Raw genomic sequence first — 20,262 nt, 5'->3', positions numbered from 1 at the left:
TTTCTTAACAACACAACAGGGCAAAGGGTGAGCGCAGGTTTGTTCTCATTCTTACCAGCAGTTGATAAGGCTTGCAGGCCTTGATCAGTTCACCGATCAGTAGACTTGAGTGATAGAAATGAACGTTCTCATCAATTAAGCCATGTACAAGGAGAAGTCGATTTTCCCTTAAAAAAACATGGAAAATGAAATGTACTCACGTAATCAAGAAACACTGCTCTTTTCGTTAATTCAGCCACTACACTCTGATCAATAAAAATGCTTCGCCATAAACCCGATAGAAAAACTAGGCACGACCAACAATTCCCTGATTTGCTCTGACGAAGGGCTAATGCTCGAAACGTAGGCTTCCAATCTCAATACGATGGTAGATTGACCTTTATACCATGTCAAAGAAAATACAGCCGATCAGAATGCAGGAAAGCCCTTGTATACTCGTCAGTATTCCACCGAACCTTCCCATCGATCATTGCAATTCAACGGTATCACACCCAACCTTTCCATTTTATACCATGCCATACAGTGGCCTGCAAGGCACGAAGGGAAGATTGGGTGTGATACCGTTGAATTGCACTCATCGATGGGAAGGTTTGGTGGAATAATGACGAATATACAACGCCTTTCCTGCATTCTGATCGACTGTATTTCTTTTGGAAGGATTACGTTTTTGCAAACGTTGGCCGTGTAGCACTTTTATTTGAACAGACTTGACTGATTAGAGTGCAATGTGAAGTGCAAGGTTTTTACCCCATATGAACCATGTGAGCGTTAGCCCTACTAATGGAAATGGACCCACACAAGGACAGAGAAAAACTCTGACCAGGATGGGAATTGAACCCACGACTTTCAGGTTAGATCACCGCTGCTCTAACGACTGAGCTACAAGGTCAGACTGGAGCAGGCTGTGCGAACTGAAGATGTTAAAGTCACGGCACGGAACATGCATGTACAAGTACAAGGAAGGATTGCGTTTTTTCAGACGCTGGACACCCTGGTCAGAGTTTTTCTCTGTCCTTGCGTGGACCCATTTCCATTAGAAGGGAAAACGCCCACATGGTTCATATTGGGTAAAAACCTTGCACTTCACATTACACTCTAATCAGTTAAGTCTGTTCAAATGTAAGTGCTACAAGTGTTCATTGCCGTGACTTAAACATCTTCAGTTCCCACAGCCTGCTCGCGTCTGACCTTGTAGCTCCGTCGTAGAGCAGCGGTGATCTAACCCAAAGGTCGTGGTTTCAATTCCCACCCTGGTCAGAGTTTTTCTCTGTCCTTGTGTGGGCCCATTTCCTCCAGTAGGGCTAACGCTCACATGGTTCATATGGGGTAGAAACTTAGCACTTCACATTACACTCTAATCAGGTAAGTTTATATTTTCTTTGGCATGGTATAAAGGTCAATCTACCATCGTATTGATACGAAGTTCAAACGAAGTTGTATCGATGTTGAATGAGTTGAAAAGTGTGTTAAAATCGTTTGCCCACCCCAGCAGCCAACATTGTTCAACAAAATCGAAAGGATGTTGAAGCAAAGGTTGAAGGCTTGAATCAACAAAGCTTCACAAGAGGCCTGGCTGCAGCCGTGGTTGTTACCACGGATACGGACATGCATCCGTCATTGATAGACCAATTACGGTTTCAACATTGCCGTTCAACAAAATCGAACGAATGTTGAAGCAAAATTAATGTTAAAGCCATTTTCCCCGGGTCTTTAATAAATAAAATCTCTTTGCGTCAGAACAATTAATAGAGCAACCATAACACGTCACATTCGTCACGATGGCTGAGTCGGATAGGTTTGAAAGTAAAAATAAACGATTATAGCATGGAAGTGCCTTTTTCCCTTGAACTCAAATAGTTGCAGACTACAGGACTTACTCATCGGGAAATCTATTTGCATAAGTTAAAACAGAACTCATTTTGTATCCTCGTGGGTTTTCTGCCGGTGTATTCATGTAACGTTCTGTGTAACCGGTGTCATAAGCTTCCCATGTAGTCACTGGTGCACCGGCAATAGCAACCTGAGAAATGAAAAAAAAATTCGATTCTCCAATCAAATTTACTTTTAAGTAGCCAGCCACGAGGACATGGCTCAAATTGAGGAGATTCGTGAGACCAAAACTAACGTATTTTCGTGTAGGTGTGATGACTTTTAGAATTTTTAGATACGAAATGAAATCCTAACCCTAAGACCTGAAAAAGAATCCAGATTCGGGATTCCGAACATTTGCGCTGCACTGCTCTACTTTTTACGCTTCCTAGCATCAGCGTAAGTTACTCAACGATCGGCCATGAATTTTCTAACAATTTTCTAACTTCCATTTCATGTACTTACGAAAGCCAATCAGACGCAGACAATCAAATTCATGAGCCAATCAAAAACCAAAACCAATACTTGCATAGCAAAGCTCGGGAAATCACGTGTGAGAAAGTTCCAAAATTGGATTTGCCTTTGGCTCCGATTGGCTAACAATAAAGCGCGAGCTTCTTCAGCCGATCACAAATCGCAGCTGCGCAGAATCAAAGAAATCCGGGAACAAACTTCCGACATCAAGTGAAAACCACTCTCAACATTAAGCCACTTTTACAAGCTCTAGTTTAGGCACATACTCGCACATACCCGATCATTCTTAGCAAAACGAAATTCAAACGCATACTGCGAAGAACATCAGTGATATCATAGTTTTAGCCTGTTATTAATCCTTCGGATTGCTTTCATCCAGTTCCCCACTACATTTCAACCAATAAACTTTGGCTAGGATAGACGTCTCGCAGTTTCCCTGAAAGCTTGGTAAAATCTGGGAAGATGGTCTTGGATTTTCCTCAACTGAACATACAAAAACTGGACTACACCAACGCAAGCCTACAGTGTTCTAAAATATTAGACTTGCCACAAGTCGACCTCACGATAACCCCAGAACAAAATCTTTCGGCGAGCGAATCGTGATTTTTCGTACGCGAAGTGAATGAGCGAGCGACGAAGGACTTTTCGAAAGTCTATAAAATATCCTTACCTTAAAAACATCAGGACGTTGAACTAAACCCAGCAAGGACAAATAACCACCTGCGCAACAAATAGAAAACAAAAAAAATGTCTTTGAAGTTGCAAACGATGTCTCTGAGCGAAAAAAAAGACATATTCGACTCGTCACTGTAAGTTTACAAGAAATAAAATGTTTCACCGTACCGTAAGACCAGCCATGGATTGCTATTCTTGACAAATCAACGAAGTCAGTGGCCTTTGCAACATACTGAAGACCTTCAACTTGTTCCTCAATTTCAACTTGCCCCTGCAAAATTAAGATCAGAGTCGCCTTCAAGAACGGAAAAATGTATGTTTGCATTCACATTAAATTCCGACAAAAGACGCGGCCCAGAGCTCCGAGCGGAAGTTCAGGTGGTTAACTTCCGCTCTCACCACTGTTCGGCTTTGTCTTCAGACTTCCGTAATTCACTTCCGCCTACCTTTAAAAAAAGGTAAAGGAGACGCAACATGCACTAGCGGGAGAGGACTTCGCAGGGAGATGTACAACAACAACAACAACAAAAACTTTAGTAATGTGTCAAACTCTTCTAGCTGGCCATCGAAGAAGGGCGCTAAACTAAACTAAAAGCTCATTTCCCCTTCCACCCGCACGTTCAGATGAAAAGATGTCCAGCTAACACTCGCATGTTTATCCTTCCGAAGTACTACATATTCGCAGCCTCTACTAACTATGACCTAACTGAACTAAATAGAACAAAGAGTAAAACCATAATAACTAAGACGAGAGATATATACGACTCGCCCGTACCCAGACCTCCAACGGTTCCGAGCACGCCAACAAAACAGGCCACCACCCACTATGCAATGAGGTAAAGTTTATTGATCGAGACTCACACTGGTACACCCGATGAGTGAAGGGATCTATACACATCACACTTTACCATAACAGAATTGAAATTTCTGAAGCGTGGATACCAACGATCAAGAAACACGAAGGGAGATCAGTACGTCAACAATAATATTTCGAATCGAACCACTCCGGAAATTACTCAAAGGAACAATAAGGATCAAGTCCAGCTATCAAAACCTTAAGAGTTCCACTCTTTCGCATAATGAAGAAAACCTACTGAATTGCCAACCTTTTCCTCGCCCTAATCCCCAGGAGATGAAGGACTATTTCTATAGAGAGAGACTGTAAGTACCATGTAGGCTATTGTAAGCTATGCATACCCTGGCCACAGCTCCGCTTCAAAGTCCACAGATCGATGGCACCGTAAGCAGAGACTACTTACCAGTCGGTTCTTTATGTGTCCTTCAAATTGAAGTCCTCTGTGAGCAGATCCTCTACAATCCATGACCACCACAACATACCCTAGTTTAGCTATTGTGTGCAGGCGAAGAAAGCGGAAACCTTTGTGTGCATTGGTTACAAGCTGTCATTGAATAGAACATTGTTGGTTAGGGAGATAAAAAAACAAAAAACTAAAACAGTAAATCGTGTACTTAATTGCCTGCTCTCCTCATGAGGGGCTTTTCAGGGTCAAAGAAAAGAATTATCAAAACAAGCACAACAAATCTCTGAGAATCCAACCTAGAGGAAGGCAGACCAGTTACATGTTTTACATGCACAGACAAGAAGTTGAACAGGGACAGCCCAGAACAACCTCAGGCTTTACTTAACATTGAAGACATGCTTGAAAAGAAACAGCTTCCTCCTTCCCCACCCCCCCCCCCCCCACCCGTCCAACAATTCAGCTTGAATCCAACAATCACCCGAGAAGACGACCATGGTACTCAAGGTACTAAAAGGAATCCTCCTATAGGCTGCACCTACTGAAACCTTGGCTGAATTGCCATACCTGTACATGAGGTCCTCCATACAAGAAAAGAACAGTTGGATACTTGACCCCTGGTTCAAGGATGGGTGGTTTGAAAATCATACCGTAAACTTGATGACCTGAGAAAAGATAAGTTAAGGGCAAAAACAAACTCAAAAACCTGATCTCTCAGTAGCCTCTAAAAGAATGTGTCAGCACCAATTCTTCCACAATTAAATCGATTCAAATCAAATATTGCTTTTTGTGGACAGGGAAAACCAAAGTACCCGCAGAAAAACCTCTTGAAGCAGAGAAGAGAACCAACAAACTCTACCCACATATGACACCGAGTCTGGGAATTGAATCTGGGTCACATTGGTGGGAGGCGAATGCTCTCACCACTACGCCATCCTGGCTCCCCAGGGATAGCACTCGCTCCTTTAAAGTGATGTCCACCTATTAAAAGCACGCGTGCTTCTTCAAAGTGATGTGTACGCATTAAAAGCACCAGAAATGCATGCCCAATTTTGATATCCAACACAAGGTGTCCCTTTAAAAGTCTAAGCCTAATTGCTACCTACTTCAAACAACAAGGTAAAGGTTAAGGATAGCATTATTTTTAGCTTGTGGTAAATGAAGCTTTTTATCCTTACTTGATTGAGGAGCAGCATTTGGGAGACACTTTATGACTTAAATTGTCTGTATTCCGAGACATGTATGTTTGAGCGATGTTGAAGTTGGGGAGAGAAGAAAAGGGACACTTTGAGACACTCATTGAAATCAGCATGCATCTAATTAGGTGTATTTCAGGCCATATCTGATTAAAAGAGATTCCACTAAAAGAGAATGAAATAAAGAACAACTGGACTAATGTGTTCAAATTCAAGTGAGTGCTTTTGTATAAAGTCACCTAAAAAGTACTTTAAAAACTCATTAATAATTCATGAACCTAACAGCCTATCAAAACACGGATAAAACGTCAGATGTATGAGCTTTATATCCTGATAAAACACTCCTCGTTAGTATTCTTTATATAAAGAGTACTAATATGCATAGCTTGTTTTTCTTGTATGCTAATATACACCTCTCACAATTTGAACCATTGTTTTGAGTCCAGAGGGACATGGTCTTTGTGGAATGTTTTTTAAGCCGTTCAAAAAACTCGCAGCACGTGCTTTATCGGGTCTATAAAACACTGCTGCTCGTTTCTTAAACATTACTTGTAAACGGCCGTTAAACTCACCATGCTTACTGTTGTATGAAAAGAGCTCTGGTGGATAATACTCTGGAATAACTGTCAAAACCAAACAACAAATTATGACCTTTTAACAATGCTGTCCTACCCACACCTTATTGTACATGGAGAGCCTAAAAGATGGTGCATATATATTTATGTGTAGTGTGTGTGTTAGCACATGTTGCAGTGATATTGGATTGATGATAATTTATACAGCATGCTTTAATTAATATTCAGCCACCGACTCCTTCATACAAGAGGTCGCCACTGACAATACTTTGAGTGAACTGGTCAGAGAGAAAAGTTGAAATGTGCCCCAATCATCCATGCCACAAACAACTGCACTTGGAACCACACATGTGCCTTCTTCTCATTTAGATAATTTCCATAGGAGTCTTTACATTGTCCTTCATGTGGAAAGGTACTTTAAGGTAAAGAGAATCAATGATACTACGGCAAATCATCACCACCTATGAAGCGATGGTTCTCAGCTGAGTTAATGTTGTGTATTGCGTTTACCTAATTGCTCACTTAAGGCGAAATTTGATCAATACTTGTGATGGTGGAAATTTGAATGGAGTTACCGGTGTTGTGGTCTGTCCTCTGTGGTGTATCATGGTTGGGAGGGTAAATGTTCAGATAAAGTGATTAGCTACACCAAGCTACTCTAAAATTTGAGGGTAAATAAAGATATGATGATGACGATAACATCTCACCATTCGCTCGTAATAATTCAGCCACAGGCTCAACGGTAATAAGAGGAACATTGTTCATCTCCACCTCATCATGGTTTATTTGATACACCATCACTGCCTGAGTTTGCTGTATTGATGAGAACACTGTCACAAACTTTGTAAAATTCTGAAAGTTAAAAAAAAATTGTTGGGTTACAAGTGTGAGTCTAGAGTATCATGCCAGTCTTCCTAAAAATGTGTCATTCAACAACCAACAAAATTCAAGAAATCAAAAAGTACTCTCAGACATCAAATCTAACATCTTGACCACATCAAGCTCTTAGGAAACTTCGCTAACAGGTTGTAGGCTTAGTTTCTACATACGGGGTGTCAAGGAACATGTCATCTTTAATTTTTTTTTCAAACACAGAAAGTTTGTGGCATTAAAAAATATTATTTGAAACCATAGACACATCTGCCAAGAGTGTTTTCCTGGTTTTGCACCACGTTAAATAGGTTTGAGTTGATAAATACAGTAACTGTCAATAATTTCTCATTTTTGTTTAACCTTATTATGTATGATAAGAAATACCGGTAATCTGACTTGGTTTTGCAAGAGTTCATGGATGTTGCCAAGGAAATTGAAGCAGGCAAACAATGTAATACCTCATTTATAGTGACTGCATGTGAGTAACCACCCTGTGTCAGCCTCTGTGGTTCTCCATAACTGTGATGAGCGTAAGACACTACATAGCTGACAGAACCAATATAAGGTGTATCAGTGATAAATACAATTTGGTACAGCATCAAAACTAGTACTAAAAAGTCATACCAGTAATAAGTATTTTATTATAACAATTTACTGGAAAGCAAAGGGTTTGCTTCTTGTTTGGAGGGCTCTGAATTTTTTTTTCTGAATATCTATAAAGGTTACATGTAAGTGTAAAATGTTCCATAAAATTTCATCATTAATATAATTATTTTAATGTAGATAAATTAAACATTAAATGTTTACCATCCTTTACACTTTTCAGTCCTAGCAGTTAAGCAGGGCAGTAATATAATAATTTATTGTAACAGTCTAAACCTTGTTTACGGTTTATCATCATCATCATCATCATCATCTTTGCAACATGGTGCTAAGACACCAATAATCCGAGTGTTTATAGTTTAAATCACATGAATCTCCTATAGCGCAGTGACAGAGCATCCAAGCTTGTTAAAAAAGTGAGAGGATGGACCCCTATTTGGAACCTTGGAACTTTTTCCCAAGTATCCCTGAGTCATCATAGACCTCTTCAACACTTATGTTTATGTAAATTACTGTTATTGAAGGTTGTTTTTATAAGAGACAGAGAAAGCATCATGAGGAGAGTAAAAAGAGCAATTTGTCTGATGCTTTTAACCCATTGACTCCCAGGGTTCCCCATCGACGAGTAAAATATTCTGGCGTTAGACAGAGTACAATACTTAGTCTGGCCGGTTTCGGCCGGTTTGGACGTCAAAGGGTTAATTGAGTGATTAATAGGGAAAACAAAATTACTGAAGCACAATGCAATATTTGTGTACTTACAGATGCTGCTCAAGAGGCGTATCTTTGGTGCCCAAGAAGTAAATAAGTTGCCGATTCTCATCTACCCAAATCTAGATTTTTTAAAAATAAATAATAGAGGAAATCAATTAATTAAAGCCCTGGCCAACTAAAAAAATATTGGTAAGGAAAAGACATTACCAGACATTACATACAAGTACTGTATACCAACCTCCTTACCGTCGACTTGCCAATCTCCATCTGTTATCTGTTGCTGTGTTACAAGAGGATAGTGAATACAACACTCTGCAATGAAGCTTCCAGCTCTGGCCCGGGTCAGAGTGTGGTTGCTGTTTGCAGTTGCCAGATAAAGATGCCGAAACCCAGATATTTCACTTGACCATATGAATTGAAGCCTTGAATCACTTGTGCGGAGAAAGTGGGTAAGATCTGCGACCTTGAAAATCAATCAATTTAAGAATGAGACATTGATAAACAAGACTAGGCTAACAATTAAAGGAAAGCCTGTATCATTGTATGACCTCACTCTGAGTGACAATCTGTCCAACTTATGTATTGATACATGTTTTTTTTAGAGAGTTTTCAGCTTTCTGAGAAAACCAGTGCTGCTATTTTCCAGATAGTGAGGAATACACATGTACATGTATACTTCTCTGCACAATAATGTAATCTACTGTCTGCCTCTGTACTGTTGTAACCCTTGGGTCGGGTGGGAGGGGCTAGAGGGCATCACTTTTCCTTGACTTCCTTTTCAGGTTATGGTAAAAAAGGACAGGGAAGGCGATTAGGTAGCAAGCATGCTGTGCAACTACAATCCTCATACATTCTTGATTTCCTTGTCCAAATCTGAAAAAAGCTTTTGTTGCATGAAGTAAATCTCAGCATTTCAGCTCCCCCTCTCTCAAAACAATGTTGAGAAATGTAAGTTTTTTTCTCATCTTCCTTAACAACATTGTGTGGAGTGGGGTGGAAGAGGAGCATTGTTCACTCTTGTCCAGGGCCGGGTTGTTCAAAGCAGGGTTAAGATAACCCAGGGTTAGTGCAAAATTTGAATTTAGAAATGAAAGCTTAAAAAGCAAAGTCAGTTTCATTCTTTTTTTGTACAATTTGATGATTGGATGCTCTTAAAAGAATGACAAAAATTATCAGAGAAAATGCTTTTGAAGAAGAGAAAAAGAAACCCAGATTAGAATTTAACCCCAGGTTAATAGCAGTAATCGGCCTTCAAACAACTGGGCCCAGAATTGCACCTAATTAGATGTATGCACAATTTTGACATCCAAAACAAAGTTTCCCTTTAAGTCTAAAGGCGCTGTTACACTGTGAAATGTTTTGTGCAACTTGTCTCGCAATTTTTTGACGACATTGTGGCAGGACAAGTTGCACAAAACATTTCACAGTGTAACATAACCTGCAACGGCCAAAATCGTTGCAAGACAAGTTGTAAGAGCCGTTGCTGAAAGTAGAATCAAGTTCTACTTTTCGTGCAACTTGTCTCACAATGATTTTGGTCATTGCGGGGTATGTTACACTGTGAAATGTTTCGTGCAACTTGTCCTGCCACAATGTCGCCAAAACATTGTGAGGCAAGTTGCACGAAACATTTCACAGTGTAACATACCCCACAACGACCAAAATCATTGTGAGACAAGTTGCATGAAACATTTCACAGTGTAACAGTGTCTTAAGCCTTTGCTACCTATTTCCAACAATGAGGTAAGGGTAAAGGTTAGCAATATTAATTATTTTTTAAGCTTAGAGTAAATGCAGCTATTTGTTCTTACTTGAGGTTAAGGCGGCAAAAGACGAGATACAAAAACCCTCAACTTGCCGTGCAACATTGTTTCGTTGCAAGTTTTGGTCGATGTTTCGCGTTTTTCACCTTGCGTGATCAACTTGACCCACAACAAAAACATTTGTTGTGGCTTGAAGAAATGCAGGGTGCTGATTGGTTGATTTGCTAGTACACGAGCACATTTGTTGCACGACAAGTTGTGAACTTGATGAAAAACGAGCAACAAAGCCAAAATTTGTTACTCAGAGTAGACCCGCACTCTACTTTTCGCAACAACTTTCTTCAACCCGCAACAAATGTTTTTGTTGCGCGACAAGTTGATCATGCAAGGTGAAAGACGGGAGACATCAACCCAAACTTGCAACGAAAAAATATTACGCGCCAAGTTGAGGGTTTTTGTATCTCGTATTTTGTCAAGCATTTGGGGGACACAAAATTGTGATGTCAATTGTCTGTGCTCTGAGACGCAAGTGATGTTGTAGTTGGGGACAAGAGCAAGGGGGCACTACGCGACGCTTATTGAAATCCATGTGCAACTAATTAGGGGCATTTCCTGAGTGACATATCTGCATGGAATTGTTGGTCTTCTTTCAAAATATAGTTCAAAAGTTCAAAATAAAATAAATGGAAAAAGGCTCATAACTCTTTTTAACTGGCATTGTATATTATTATCTTTTTTTTTTTTCAAATAAAGGGAAGAGCTCTTTACAGTGTCTCAAACTGGTCAAAGAGATAAATAATTTGAAGGAAAAGAATATCACACCATGCAACATGCTGGATCATTCAGAATTTACACTACAATTAACAATTATTCTACAAGGGCCTACTAAATATGAAGTGATAGATAACCAACGGGGCAAGTAGCGCCAAGTTGGTTATAATCGTTTTATATCCAGGAAGCCTGAGTGGAATATAATTGTTTTATTAAAAACTCCAGGATCAACAACTCTTCTTTGGTGTTCCCTGGGATAGTATTGTCAACTGAAGCGTCGATTTCTGCCTCAGAGTTGAAAACATTTTCAGCTCGCTTGACCATATTAGGTACAGCAGGTAAATGAGAACCAATGAAAATGTTGCAAATCTGATATCTGTAGTTCAGTTTTTAATAATACAAATTATTATACTTGCATTTATCCATATATCATTAGATTCTTCTGCAAGGACCTCTATCATTGGACTGCCTTCTGTGATTGTAAGTAATTGATTGGCTGGGTGATTCACAGGAACAAAAAAGGCTACAGGAATTTGAACTAAGGCAAGATGCTGTTGATTTCTATCAAGTATTTCTGCGTACACACTGAAACAACAAATAGGTAAAACAGTCAACCAACACCTATATGAACATCCACTTAAAAGCTGTAGCATCCCCTCAAATAGTTTTCTTTGCTGAGATAAAGTTTTTCACTCACCGAAAATAAATTTTGCCGTTTTCCCCTCAAAGTTTCAATTTCTAATATGCCCAAAAATTTAACAATACCAGTAGTCCGTTGTTCCAAAGATGAAGCTTGTGAGCTGTATGCGTCAATTCCTTAAATGATGTAACAAAGTGCTTTGCAAGGCAAAAATTCTGTTTTTTGGACCTTTTTTTCTTGGAGTTAATGACATTTTGAGTCTTCTGTTTGTCAACGGGGCAAGAATTAATTAAGCAAAAAAAACAAGGAGTTTTTTTTCAATCTTTTCAGTTGCTAGAAATTTAATTGAAAGCCATTTAAGTCATTTTTATTAAAGCCAAGAAGTCGCGATAGCATTGTTTTCAAAACAAGATGGTTTGTGGTGTCATCTTTGGGATGGAACCATGTCTCTCAAGACACTAGCTAGGTCACAGGACAAACTGTTGCCAATTTTGACAACCTTACGCAAGTCAAGTGGCATTTTAATAATAATAATAATAAAAGCTTATACTGCGCTTATACAAACTGTCCTAAGCGTCTTACAATTCATACATTCGATAAAAAATAATGAAACATAAAATATACATATTAATATACACAGCTATGGCTTAAACAAATGCAAACAATAAAACAAACTAACTACCTAACTAAAGGTTATATGCTGATTTGAAAAGGTAGGTCTTAAGTTTAGATTTAAAAGAATTAATACTATCAGCTGATCTAATATGAAACGGCAAAGAGTTCCAGAGAATAGGTGCCTGAATTGAATAAGATCTATAGCCATAAGTTTTAAAATTGAAGGGAACAGTCACAAGCCTAAGATTATCTGAGGATGATCGGAGGGTTCTATTGGGCCAGTAAAGAGTGAGAAGTTCTTTTACGTATGACGGAGCCAGGTTATTAAGACACTTAAAAGTAATTAAATTAATCTTAAAAATAATTCTCTGCTCGATCGGTAGCCAGTGAAGTTCTTTTAAAATTGGAGTCATACTATCATATTTATTTGCTACCATAATTAATCAAGCTGCAGCGTTCAACAGATGCTGAAGTTTATCGATCAGATGCTTGGGTAGACCAAATATAAGCAAATTGTAGCCTGTCAATCTTTGAAACCACAAATGCATGAATGAGAATCTTGGTGGGAGGCGATATCGCAACCAATTAAAGGAACTTAAAAGTTTTCTTGTGCTGAAAGCTGACTTTTGCAGAGTAAAAGATTTCAAGATTGGGGACAATTCAAGGTTGAACAATGAGTGTACACAGGAGTTGTACTTGCATAGTTACTGTAACTGTAACGTTGTGGTTCAAATTTTTTTCAATCAGTTCAATTTTGACTTTCCTTTGCTTCAGCCTATGATAATGACTATTAAAGATAAAGAAAAATCAGAATTGAACTGGTTTAGAAAATTTTAAACCAAGAAAAAAATTGAACCATAATATATATGTTGTGGTTTAATTTTGTTTTTGGTTCCTTAAGCCTCTGTGAGAAATTCAACTGTGTGCTAATGGGACAAGACTTCAAACAGTTCCCGTTTTGGAACTAATTTCTTGTTGTTTCAAACAACAAGAAAGTAGTTCCAAAATAGGAATTGTGAAGAGTTTGCCAATGCTGTAAACCCATTTCCTTCAAGTTATCATCTGTTGTTCCATTTTATTAATTGTTTCAGCTTAGATTGATCCTTTTTTCCTGAAATGCAGGGTTGCTTCTCAGTTTTTTTTCTTTCAGAGAGTGGGCATAAGCGGGGAAAGATGTGTGAAGGAAGGGTGGAGTAGGATAGATGTACTGGAGGGGATCAGGGAGGGGTAGGTGAGTAGAAGAGAGGAAGAGATATCTAGTTCTTTTTTAAACCCCCTAAAAAAACCAAGCCCCTGTTTTCTTTAACTACACCCCCCCCCCCCAAAAAAAAAAAGAAAAAAAGAAAAATTCCATTTTTAGACAGTTAATTGTAAAAAAAAACAGACTTAAAAAAAAAATTTCTGTTTTAAAAAAAATGAAGTGGTTTGAAAAAAATTCAAACCAAAAACAAAATTAAACCACAACATATACAACACTCATCTTGAAGGCAATTAAATTACAGTACCATTTCTTTGAAAGCCAAAAAGGTGAAAATCACACTTTGCAAATGACGATACACTAGTTTTAGATGGAGACTGAAAGTCTGACACTCCAACCAGATAGTCATACATGGTGTTCTTAGGATAAGTGCTATACCATTGTTTTCATCTAAGTTTGCTTTACGGCTGCCAAACTCAAACTTCAAAGAACATGTTTTCTTGTCATGTGTCCACACTTAAATGAATACGACAGTATACATGTACATGTATGCTATACACAATGTTTGGCATTGTGGAGCTGCAATGGACATTGTCATGTACAGGTTTTTATACCATGCCATACAAAATACAGCGAATCAGAATGCAGGAAAGCTGTTGCATATTCGTCGATATTCTGCCAAACCTTCCCATCGATCATTGCAATTCAACGGTATTACACCCAACCTTTCAGGCCGCTGTATTTTCTATGCCATGGAATCTACCAAAGAAAATACAAGTGACTTGCGGGATATTCCATGGTACACCACTCGAAAGCATTCCATAACTAGCATGAATAGTCTTAAGTTGTTGCCTGCCAATGGGGTGTTTACGGAATTCAAATACTACAAAACTTTCATGTCTTACCTTTCACCATCTGGAAGCCACCCACATCTGACTAAGTAGTCCATAAATGGAAATGCCTCTGAGAGCGGCACTCTCATCTGGTACTCTATAACATGATCGCAGATCTAAACAAGTACCAAATCTGCATGTTAACCTTTTCCCTCCCATGTAGAAGTGTCAATTTCTGTATGACTCCTCAATGAGGGCTTCAATGTCTCCTTATTATCCCTTTCTCTCCTAATGGTGATACTAATAAGTATGGGTAATCAAAAGAATGGTGAAAAGTGAAATTAGGGAATACCTTCTCAGGCATTTTGTCCAAAATCAAGTAATTTCCCGAGCCTTTTCAATGTTGTATTTTTAGGGTGACACAATAGTATTGGCATTAGCATGTTCACATTTCAGCCCACATTGAGATTGTTTCATTTGAATGTACATGTAAGTGTCCCAAATGCATTATTTTTGTCACTGATTGTGGTTTTCAGTGAAAAAAACATAACCCTTTCCAGTAATAATTTTAATAACATGACTTACCTTTCCATTTGTGTCTATACTGAACTCAACAATTTTAAGTTTTGACTTGGCATTGGCAGAGCCTGATAAAACAACACAAGAGATAAGTAATCCACACATGAAGAAAGATAAAACCTTTCATAAAATGATATTTCTATGTCTGAAGCATTCACTGGTCAGAAATGCTGTATGGTTCAATCAATGTCATCCTATAGTGTCTCGAACATTTTAACTAACTCAAAATTGACATCATTATTGAAACCTGGCTATTAGACTGTATTCAATGAATTAGTATAATTCTTTTGTCTTTATGCTAATCACCCTCACCAGCCTTGCTAGCACGAACAAAACTCAGCAGAATTTTTGCCCTAAAGTGAGGTTAGTGAGAATAATTAGCACAAAGACAAATTAAAGAATAATTTATTGCCTATGGCTGCCATTTATGAATATGGTCTATAAGATTTATCAAGGATAAACTAAGGGCGCTTTCCTTTTGTCAGACTGGCCGGCCAGACCTGTCAGTTTGCAACAAAAATGTAACATTTTGAAGAAAGAATTGTGTGATAATCCCGCGCATTCTTCTGGAGGAGTCAATCTATAAATTACCCTAACATTTGCAAAATTAATGGTTCTGCGACCAGATTTTTTAATATGGAAAACCAAAAATATTTACAGAACTCTCAACAACTGTTTTAACAATAACCAATCTGAATCAGAACAAATTTCCAGCAAGCAAGAAGACGTGCGACATTAATTAACAGGCAACATTATTTTTTTGCATGGTTGTTTTATTTTCAATAATAACTATACTCGCCACATACTCATTAAAATGACATACCTGCTTTTGGGTATCTATAGCTATCTACATGGCTGTTCCGTGCCATACCATCAGGACCAGAGACGATGTGTAGTACCTCAACTGCACTTTCATCAACCTGCAATAGTTCCAGAAATAGAATAAAGGAAGACTCAGAGAAAATAAGCAAAAAATCAAAAAAAAATTATTAAAATAACATAAGATATTTGCATAATAACATTATAAAAGTCATTATTATAATTACTCTGTGCTAATTCATTTGAAGGGATGGGCCATATCAAAATGCTCCATGTCTAGTCTTATGCCATTTGTCAGTTTTGCTCAAAGTTGGCTGATGTTTTGCACATGACCTGGCCCAAAACTGAACTTAAAACATTATCCTGCATTTTTCTGTTCAACATCTTGCCATGCATGCTTTGTTTTTGCAACTTGCAAACAATGTCCCTTTTAATGCCATGGGTCAAAGCTTAAGTTACAAGGCTCTCAAACAAGTTTACCTTAAATGATTCAAACCAACCAGATAATTATTTGACATTGCACTACATGCATTATCAACTGAGCCAGGTCTGCCACATTTAGTTCTGAAGTTTCAAAAAAGAGGTTTGTTTTATTTCTTGTTGTACAGCTGGAGTCAACAGTTTTTACGCATACATTACTTCTTGGAAATGAAGCACAATTCAGAGGGATGAAGTCCAGGGCAATATTTTAAAGTTCAGATCTAGGCCACATGCAAGATTTCCGCCAGTTTTAAGCAAAACTGAAAGACAGATTGAAATAAGTGCCCAGCCCTTCAATCACGTACCTCTTCAAACAAAATTTTGTATCTTCTTGTTAGACCTGTGAAGATAATAATAATATTAATGTTAAAAGGTTAATTAAGTAAAACAATAATAAGAAGTCAAAACAAATCATTCTTGACTATTTTCCCATAATAATTGTTAGAATTGATTTGGTATCTGTCGTTTTTTTCCCAGTAAACTGAACAGCAGCATTAAACCATCAGAAGTGACCTTTATTACTGGAAGTTATTTTCAACTCTCGCCTCTTGCGAGCGACACAAGCTTATAGATTTTAAAGTGCTACTGCAATCAAAAAATCATTTCCTTTTTTTTTTCAGATTCTGAAGGAGTGTTCGCTTAACACCTGACTGGCAAAATTTTGAGCTTTGAGTTTTATCCAACGGCACTTTATTTTGAGTGTAAGTTTTGGATTTTACGGTCTGCCATTGCTCATAATGAAAACTGACTGATTGGACCTCAGAGGGTTGGATCTAGGGAAAATTACATCATTTAGTCACTAGCTTAAAATTTCACCATGTAAATGCAACTTTAATATTATGTATGCAAAACACGAGTTCGAAAATTTGAAAACCCGAAACCCCCATGCTGCATATCAATTCAGCAGAATACAAACACATTGCATTCATAAACTAAGTGAGTCTTTGACGTCATTTTCTCCTCAGTTAAAATAAACAAGATAAGTGTCTTTTTAAAACCAGAACTTAAAACTTGGGTCACTTTATAAGTTAGTGTTTAGTTAACATAGTTTGGAAATCCAAAGAAAAAGTCTAGAAGAATCCTTTTTTTGCTCGTAGTAGCCCTTTTAATTAATAGATTTTACACTGTTAAACCCCTGGGAGAATTTGCTCATCAGTAAGGGCTGACTCAAGGGTTAGAGGGTTAATAATTATCCTCATTCTGTCAAATTACTGTTTACATGCAATTTTAATTAAGCAATTTAAAACAGTGTATTTCTCTTGGAAAGAGCTGTCTGTTAATGATAATTACAATTACAACAACACTGCAGATGATGGTAACAATGAAGTGAAGTGAAGTGAAGTTAACTCTTTGACGTCCAAACCGGCAGAAACCGGCCAGACTTAGTATTTTACTCTGTCTAACGCCAGACGATTTTACTCTGTCTAACGCCAGACGATTTTACTCGTCAATGGGGAACCCCTGGGAGTCAACGGGTTAATTTATCAGTCTCTTCCCCTAGGGGCTTCTCAGGACTAATTTACAATGCTTTTTTGGGGGACTTTGGCCAGACTGCTTGTTACGCAGTTCACAATTTATTTAGGAAGTGAAGGATGCCCCCGACCAGATTAGGTCATACCACAACACCGGGGACAACGTCCCTGACTCTTTTCGAGAAGTGAGTGGGTTCTTTAACGTCCCATACTATTTAGTTTCCAACAAGGGCTATGAGACGGGACCTCCGGTTTACAGTCCTTATCCGATAAGACTTGAAAGTCAAACCATATACGGGTGTAATTACAACGGCAGCACTTTCTTCTCAGTTATTTTAAGACCCTGAGTGTTGGTCCGGCTGGAGTTGAACACACGACCTCTCCCATGGCAGCCCGATGGTCAACCAACTGAGCCACCAGTGAGCAGTTGACAATGACAATGACAAAAGAGCAGATATTAAAGAAGCCTAGTTGTGACAGAGAAGGAAACTGATATGGGCCTTCTCCAAAGAACAAAAGGCACATATCTAATTAAAAGTTACTAAGACCTTGGAATGTGGGGCTGACTAGTGACCATCAACAAAACGGATCCTTATAGTTGAGACACTCGGCGAGCTTACACCTGCGTAGGGTTGAGTACCAAACAACATACAGTACCCAACTGACAATCAAACTGTGACTTACACAATAACAGACCTGCGAACAAATGCTTTACTATTAATTTGGGGAGACTGCAAATCACATAGTAATAACAGAGATGGCAAAAAAAGTGCTCTATTAGTACTTTAAGTATTTAGGGAGAATACAAATCAAATCAATAATTAATTAACACATTGACTCCCAGGGGTTCCCCATTGACGAGTAAAATACTAAGTCTGGCCGGTTTAGGCAGTTTGGGTGTCAAAGGGTTAATGTTTGATTTTGATGAGAGGAGTAAACTAGTCTACCAGGAGAACAACCCTGTAATAGCATAGCAGATAATAAACAACTTGATACACAAAACTGACAAGACGATTGACTAATCTTCAGTTTATTCAGTTAGTACATACTCTCATCCGTGCTGAATTTTGGTTGCCACCAATATCCAGTATACCGATCAAACTCCTCTTGTACAATAAATGATGCTACACCAGCTGAAATTGGTTCTTCCATGTGACTTGGTGATCCTTGGTTTGTGTAAGTTAGTCTTCTTTCTTCCTCAGTGATAATGTTGTTGACCCAAATATCATTACGATGAACAAATGCAACCAAGTTGGGATCACAAGGACATAATTTAGCATCCATCTTTGTTTCTGAAGTCTGTGAAGGAAGTTCCTCTGGAATAATGGGTTGTCTGTTTTCATCCTGGGGCAAACAATGGCAATCAGATTTTTAAAGCTTCTAATAAGAATAAGCCACGACAAATGTTTTGAGTTTAGAAACTTGAAATTTTGTGTTCACAAACATGAAATTTTGCGTTCACAAGCTGGTCTGTGTAAAATGCAGACTGCCGACTTAAGTTATAATGTAACTTTTGAAAAAGCCCAAACCCTTTCGAAGTGCCAACAGCAAAGCCTAAAATTGTTTTGTGCCTAATTAGGCCTAAGGTTAGCACTTCTGGGCCCGGTTGTTCGAAAGCCGATTAACTTAATCCAGGATTAGTGTAAACTTTTGTTTCATGTTTTTAACTTTTTGGTGAAAGTTTCTTTCGTTTACTTTTGTTTTTCAAGATTGACTTCTTCTAATGTAAAGTTTTGCCAAATATCAGCGTTGAACAGCATTTAGGAGAAGAGAAATAAACTCCTTGGTTAATTTTTAATCTGGGATTAGCTTTAATCGGCTTTTGAACAACCGGGCCCTGAAGGGTTTGGGTTTTTGCAACAATCACATTATAACTTTAGTCTGTATTTTACACCGACCGGTTTGTAAACTCAAAATTTCGAGTTTGAAAATTTGAGGCAGGAAAAGTGATCACGAAATGCCATGTCCCATACCGGCCACCGTACTTAACCTCAAGAATAATCAAAGCGACAACATTCAGGATCTCTAAACATATGCAAACGAAGTTATGTAATGAGAGGAGATAGATTTCCTGTCACTTTCCAAAGCAGTCAATTCTTCCTGGCACGCTAAATCATGCAAGCGTTATAAATTTCTATTCTTTTATAACAATGGAAAAATAGGCCTTCAACATTGATGTTCAAACAAATGGCTGAACTGGACGCCGATCTAACCTCGTCATCTATTCGCCAATCCGTGCAAGTGTACAAGCTGCTAGAAGCCGGGAACATAAACCTTCTGCACGTTTCGTCGAAATCGTAAGCGGTGATTCCAAACGCACCCAAGCGCTTTCTTTCTCGAAGCAACTGTTCCTCTCTGGAGTACCCTGAAAAAGAACGACTGATTCTAAAGGAGTCCAGCAAAGGTTTCCATGAGAGTGGCATCAAGTCATTGTTTTCTAGTTTGGTATCATTTTCTGATGGAAGATCAACAAAGTGAATGGTATTTTCGCGACTCCCAAAGGGGACAGCTAAAAAGTAAAGCTTGTTTTCGCAGAATGTAAATGAATGAGGAACTCGGTTTATAAGACTTTGCTGAACGGATTTTGCTTGTTTCACGGCAATCTGCAAATCTTTCCAACTTTTTGTGTTCCTTGTTGAAAAGGAGCCCTGACGGGGTTTCAAATCGCCGAACTCCGCAAACGGCGAAAGTTCGGACATGGCGCTATAGATCGGAGAAAGGACAACTTTTCCAGTGCCATAAAAGACGATGCCACAAGGTGCTTCTATTGACCAAATAAAGCACAAGACCCAGCAGAGAAATCACTGTCTTTTTTCAAAATACTGAAAAAGTCGAAAATGTTACGATTTCGAAA

At 38.5% G+C, this 20,262-nt stretch overlaps 1 protein-coding gene across 1 annotated transcript in view; it reads right to left on the bottom strand.

Annotated features, from left to right (window-relative positions):
* LOC138042492 (dipeptidyl peptidase 9-like) overlaps window positions 1–20,262 on the bottom strand; it is a 23,802-nt gene extending 3,540 nt beyond the window's left edge. Inside the window, exons 1-18 of the mRNA XM_068888399.1 lie at window positions 19,622–20,262; window positions 18,458–18,752; window positions 16,242–16,276; window positions 15,461–15,557; window positions 14,644–14,705; window positions 14,131–14,234; window positions 11,189–11,357; window positions 8,477–8,701; window positions 8,287–8,357; window positions 7,380–7,467; window positions 6,756–6,900; window positions 6,046–6,096; window positions 4,845–4,942; window positions 4,278–4,418; window positions 3,187–3,289; window positions 3,014–3,063; window positions 1,878–2,020; window positions 56–167 (exon numbers count right to left, since the gene is read on the bottom strand). Of these exons, the coding sequence (XP_068744500.1) occupies window positions 56–167; window positions 1,878–2,020; window positions 3,014–3,063; window positions 3,187–3,289; window positions 4,278–4,418; window positions 4,845–4,942; window positions 6,046–6,096; window positions 6,756–6,900; window positions 7,380–7,467; window positions 8,287–8,357; window positions 8,477–8,701; window positions 11,189–11,357; window positions 14,131–14,234; window positions 14,644–14,705; window positions 15,461–15,557; window positions 16,242–16,276; window positions 18,458–18,752; window positions 19,622–20,107 (2,475 nt within the window). The 5' untranslated portion in view covers window positions 20,108–20,262. The remainder of the gene's footprint in view (window positions 1–55; window positions 168–1,877; window positions 2,021–3,013; window positions 3,064–3,186; window positions 3,290–4,277; window positions 4,419–4,844; window positions 4,943–6,045; window positions 6,097–6,755; window positions 6,901–7,379; window positions 7,468–8,286; window positions 8,358–8,476; window positions 8,702–11,188; window positions 11,358–14,130; window positions 14,235–14,643; window positions 14,706–15,460; window positions 15,558–16,241; window positions 16,277–18,457; window positions 18,753–19,621) is intronic.

The sequence above is a fragment of the Montipora capricornis genome, chromosome 3 (assembly GCF_036669925.1).
Source record: "Montipora capricornis isolate CH-2021 chromosome 3, ASM3666992v2, whole genome shotgun sequence".
NCBI lineage: Eukaryota > Metazoa > Cnidaria > Anthozoa > Scleractinia > Acroporidae > Montipora > Montipora capricornis.
This window is presented reverse-complemented; position numbering and strand designations above follow the sequence as displayed.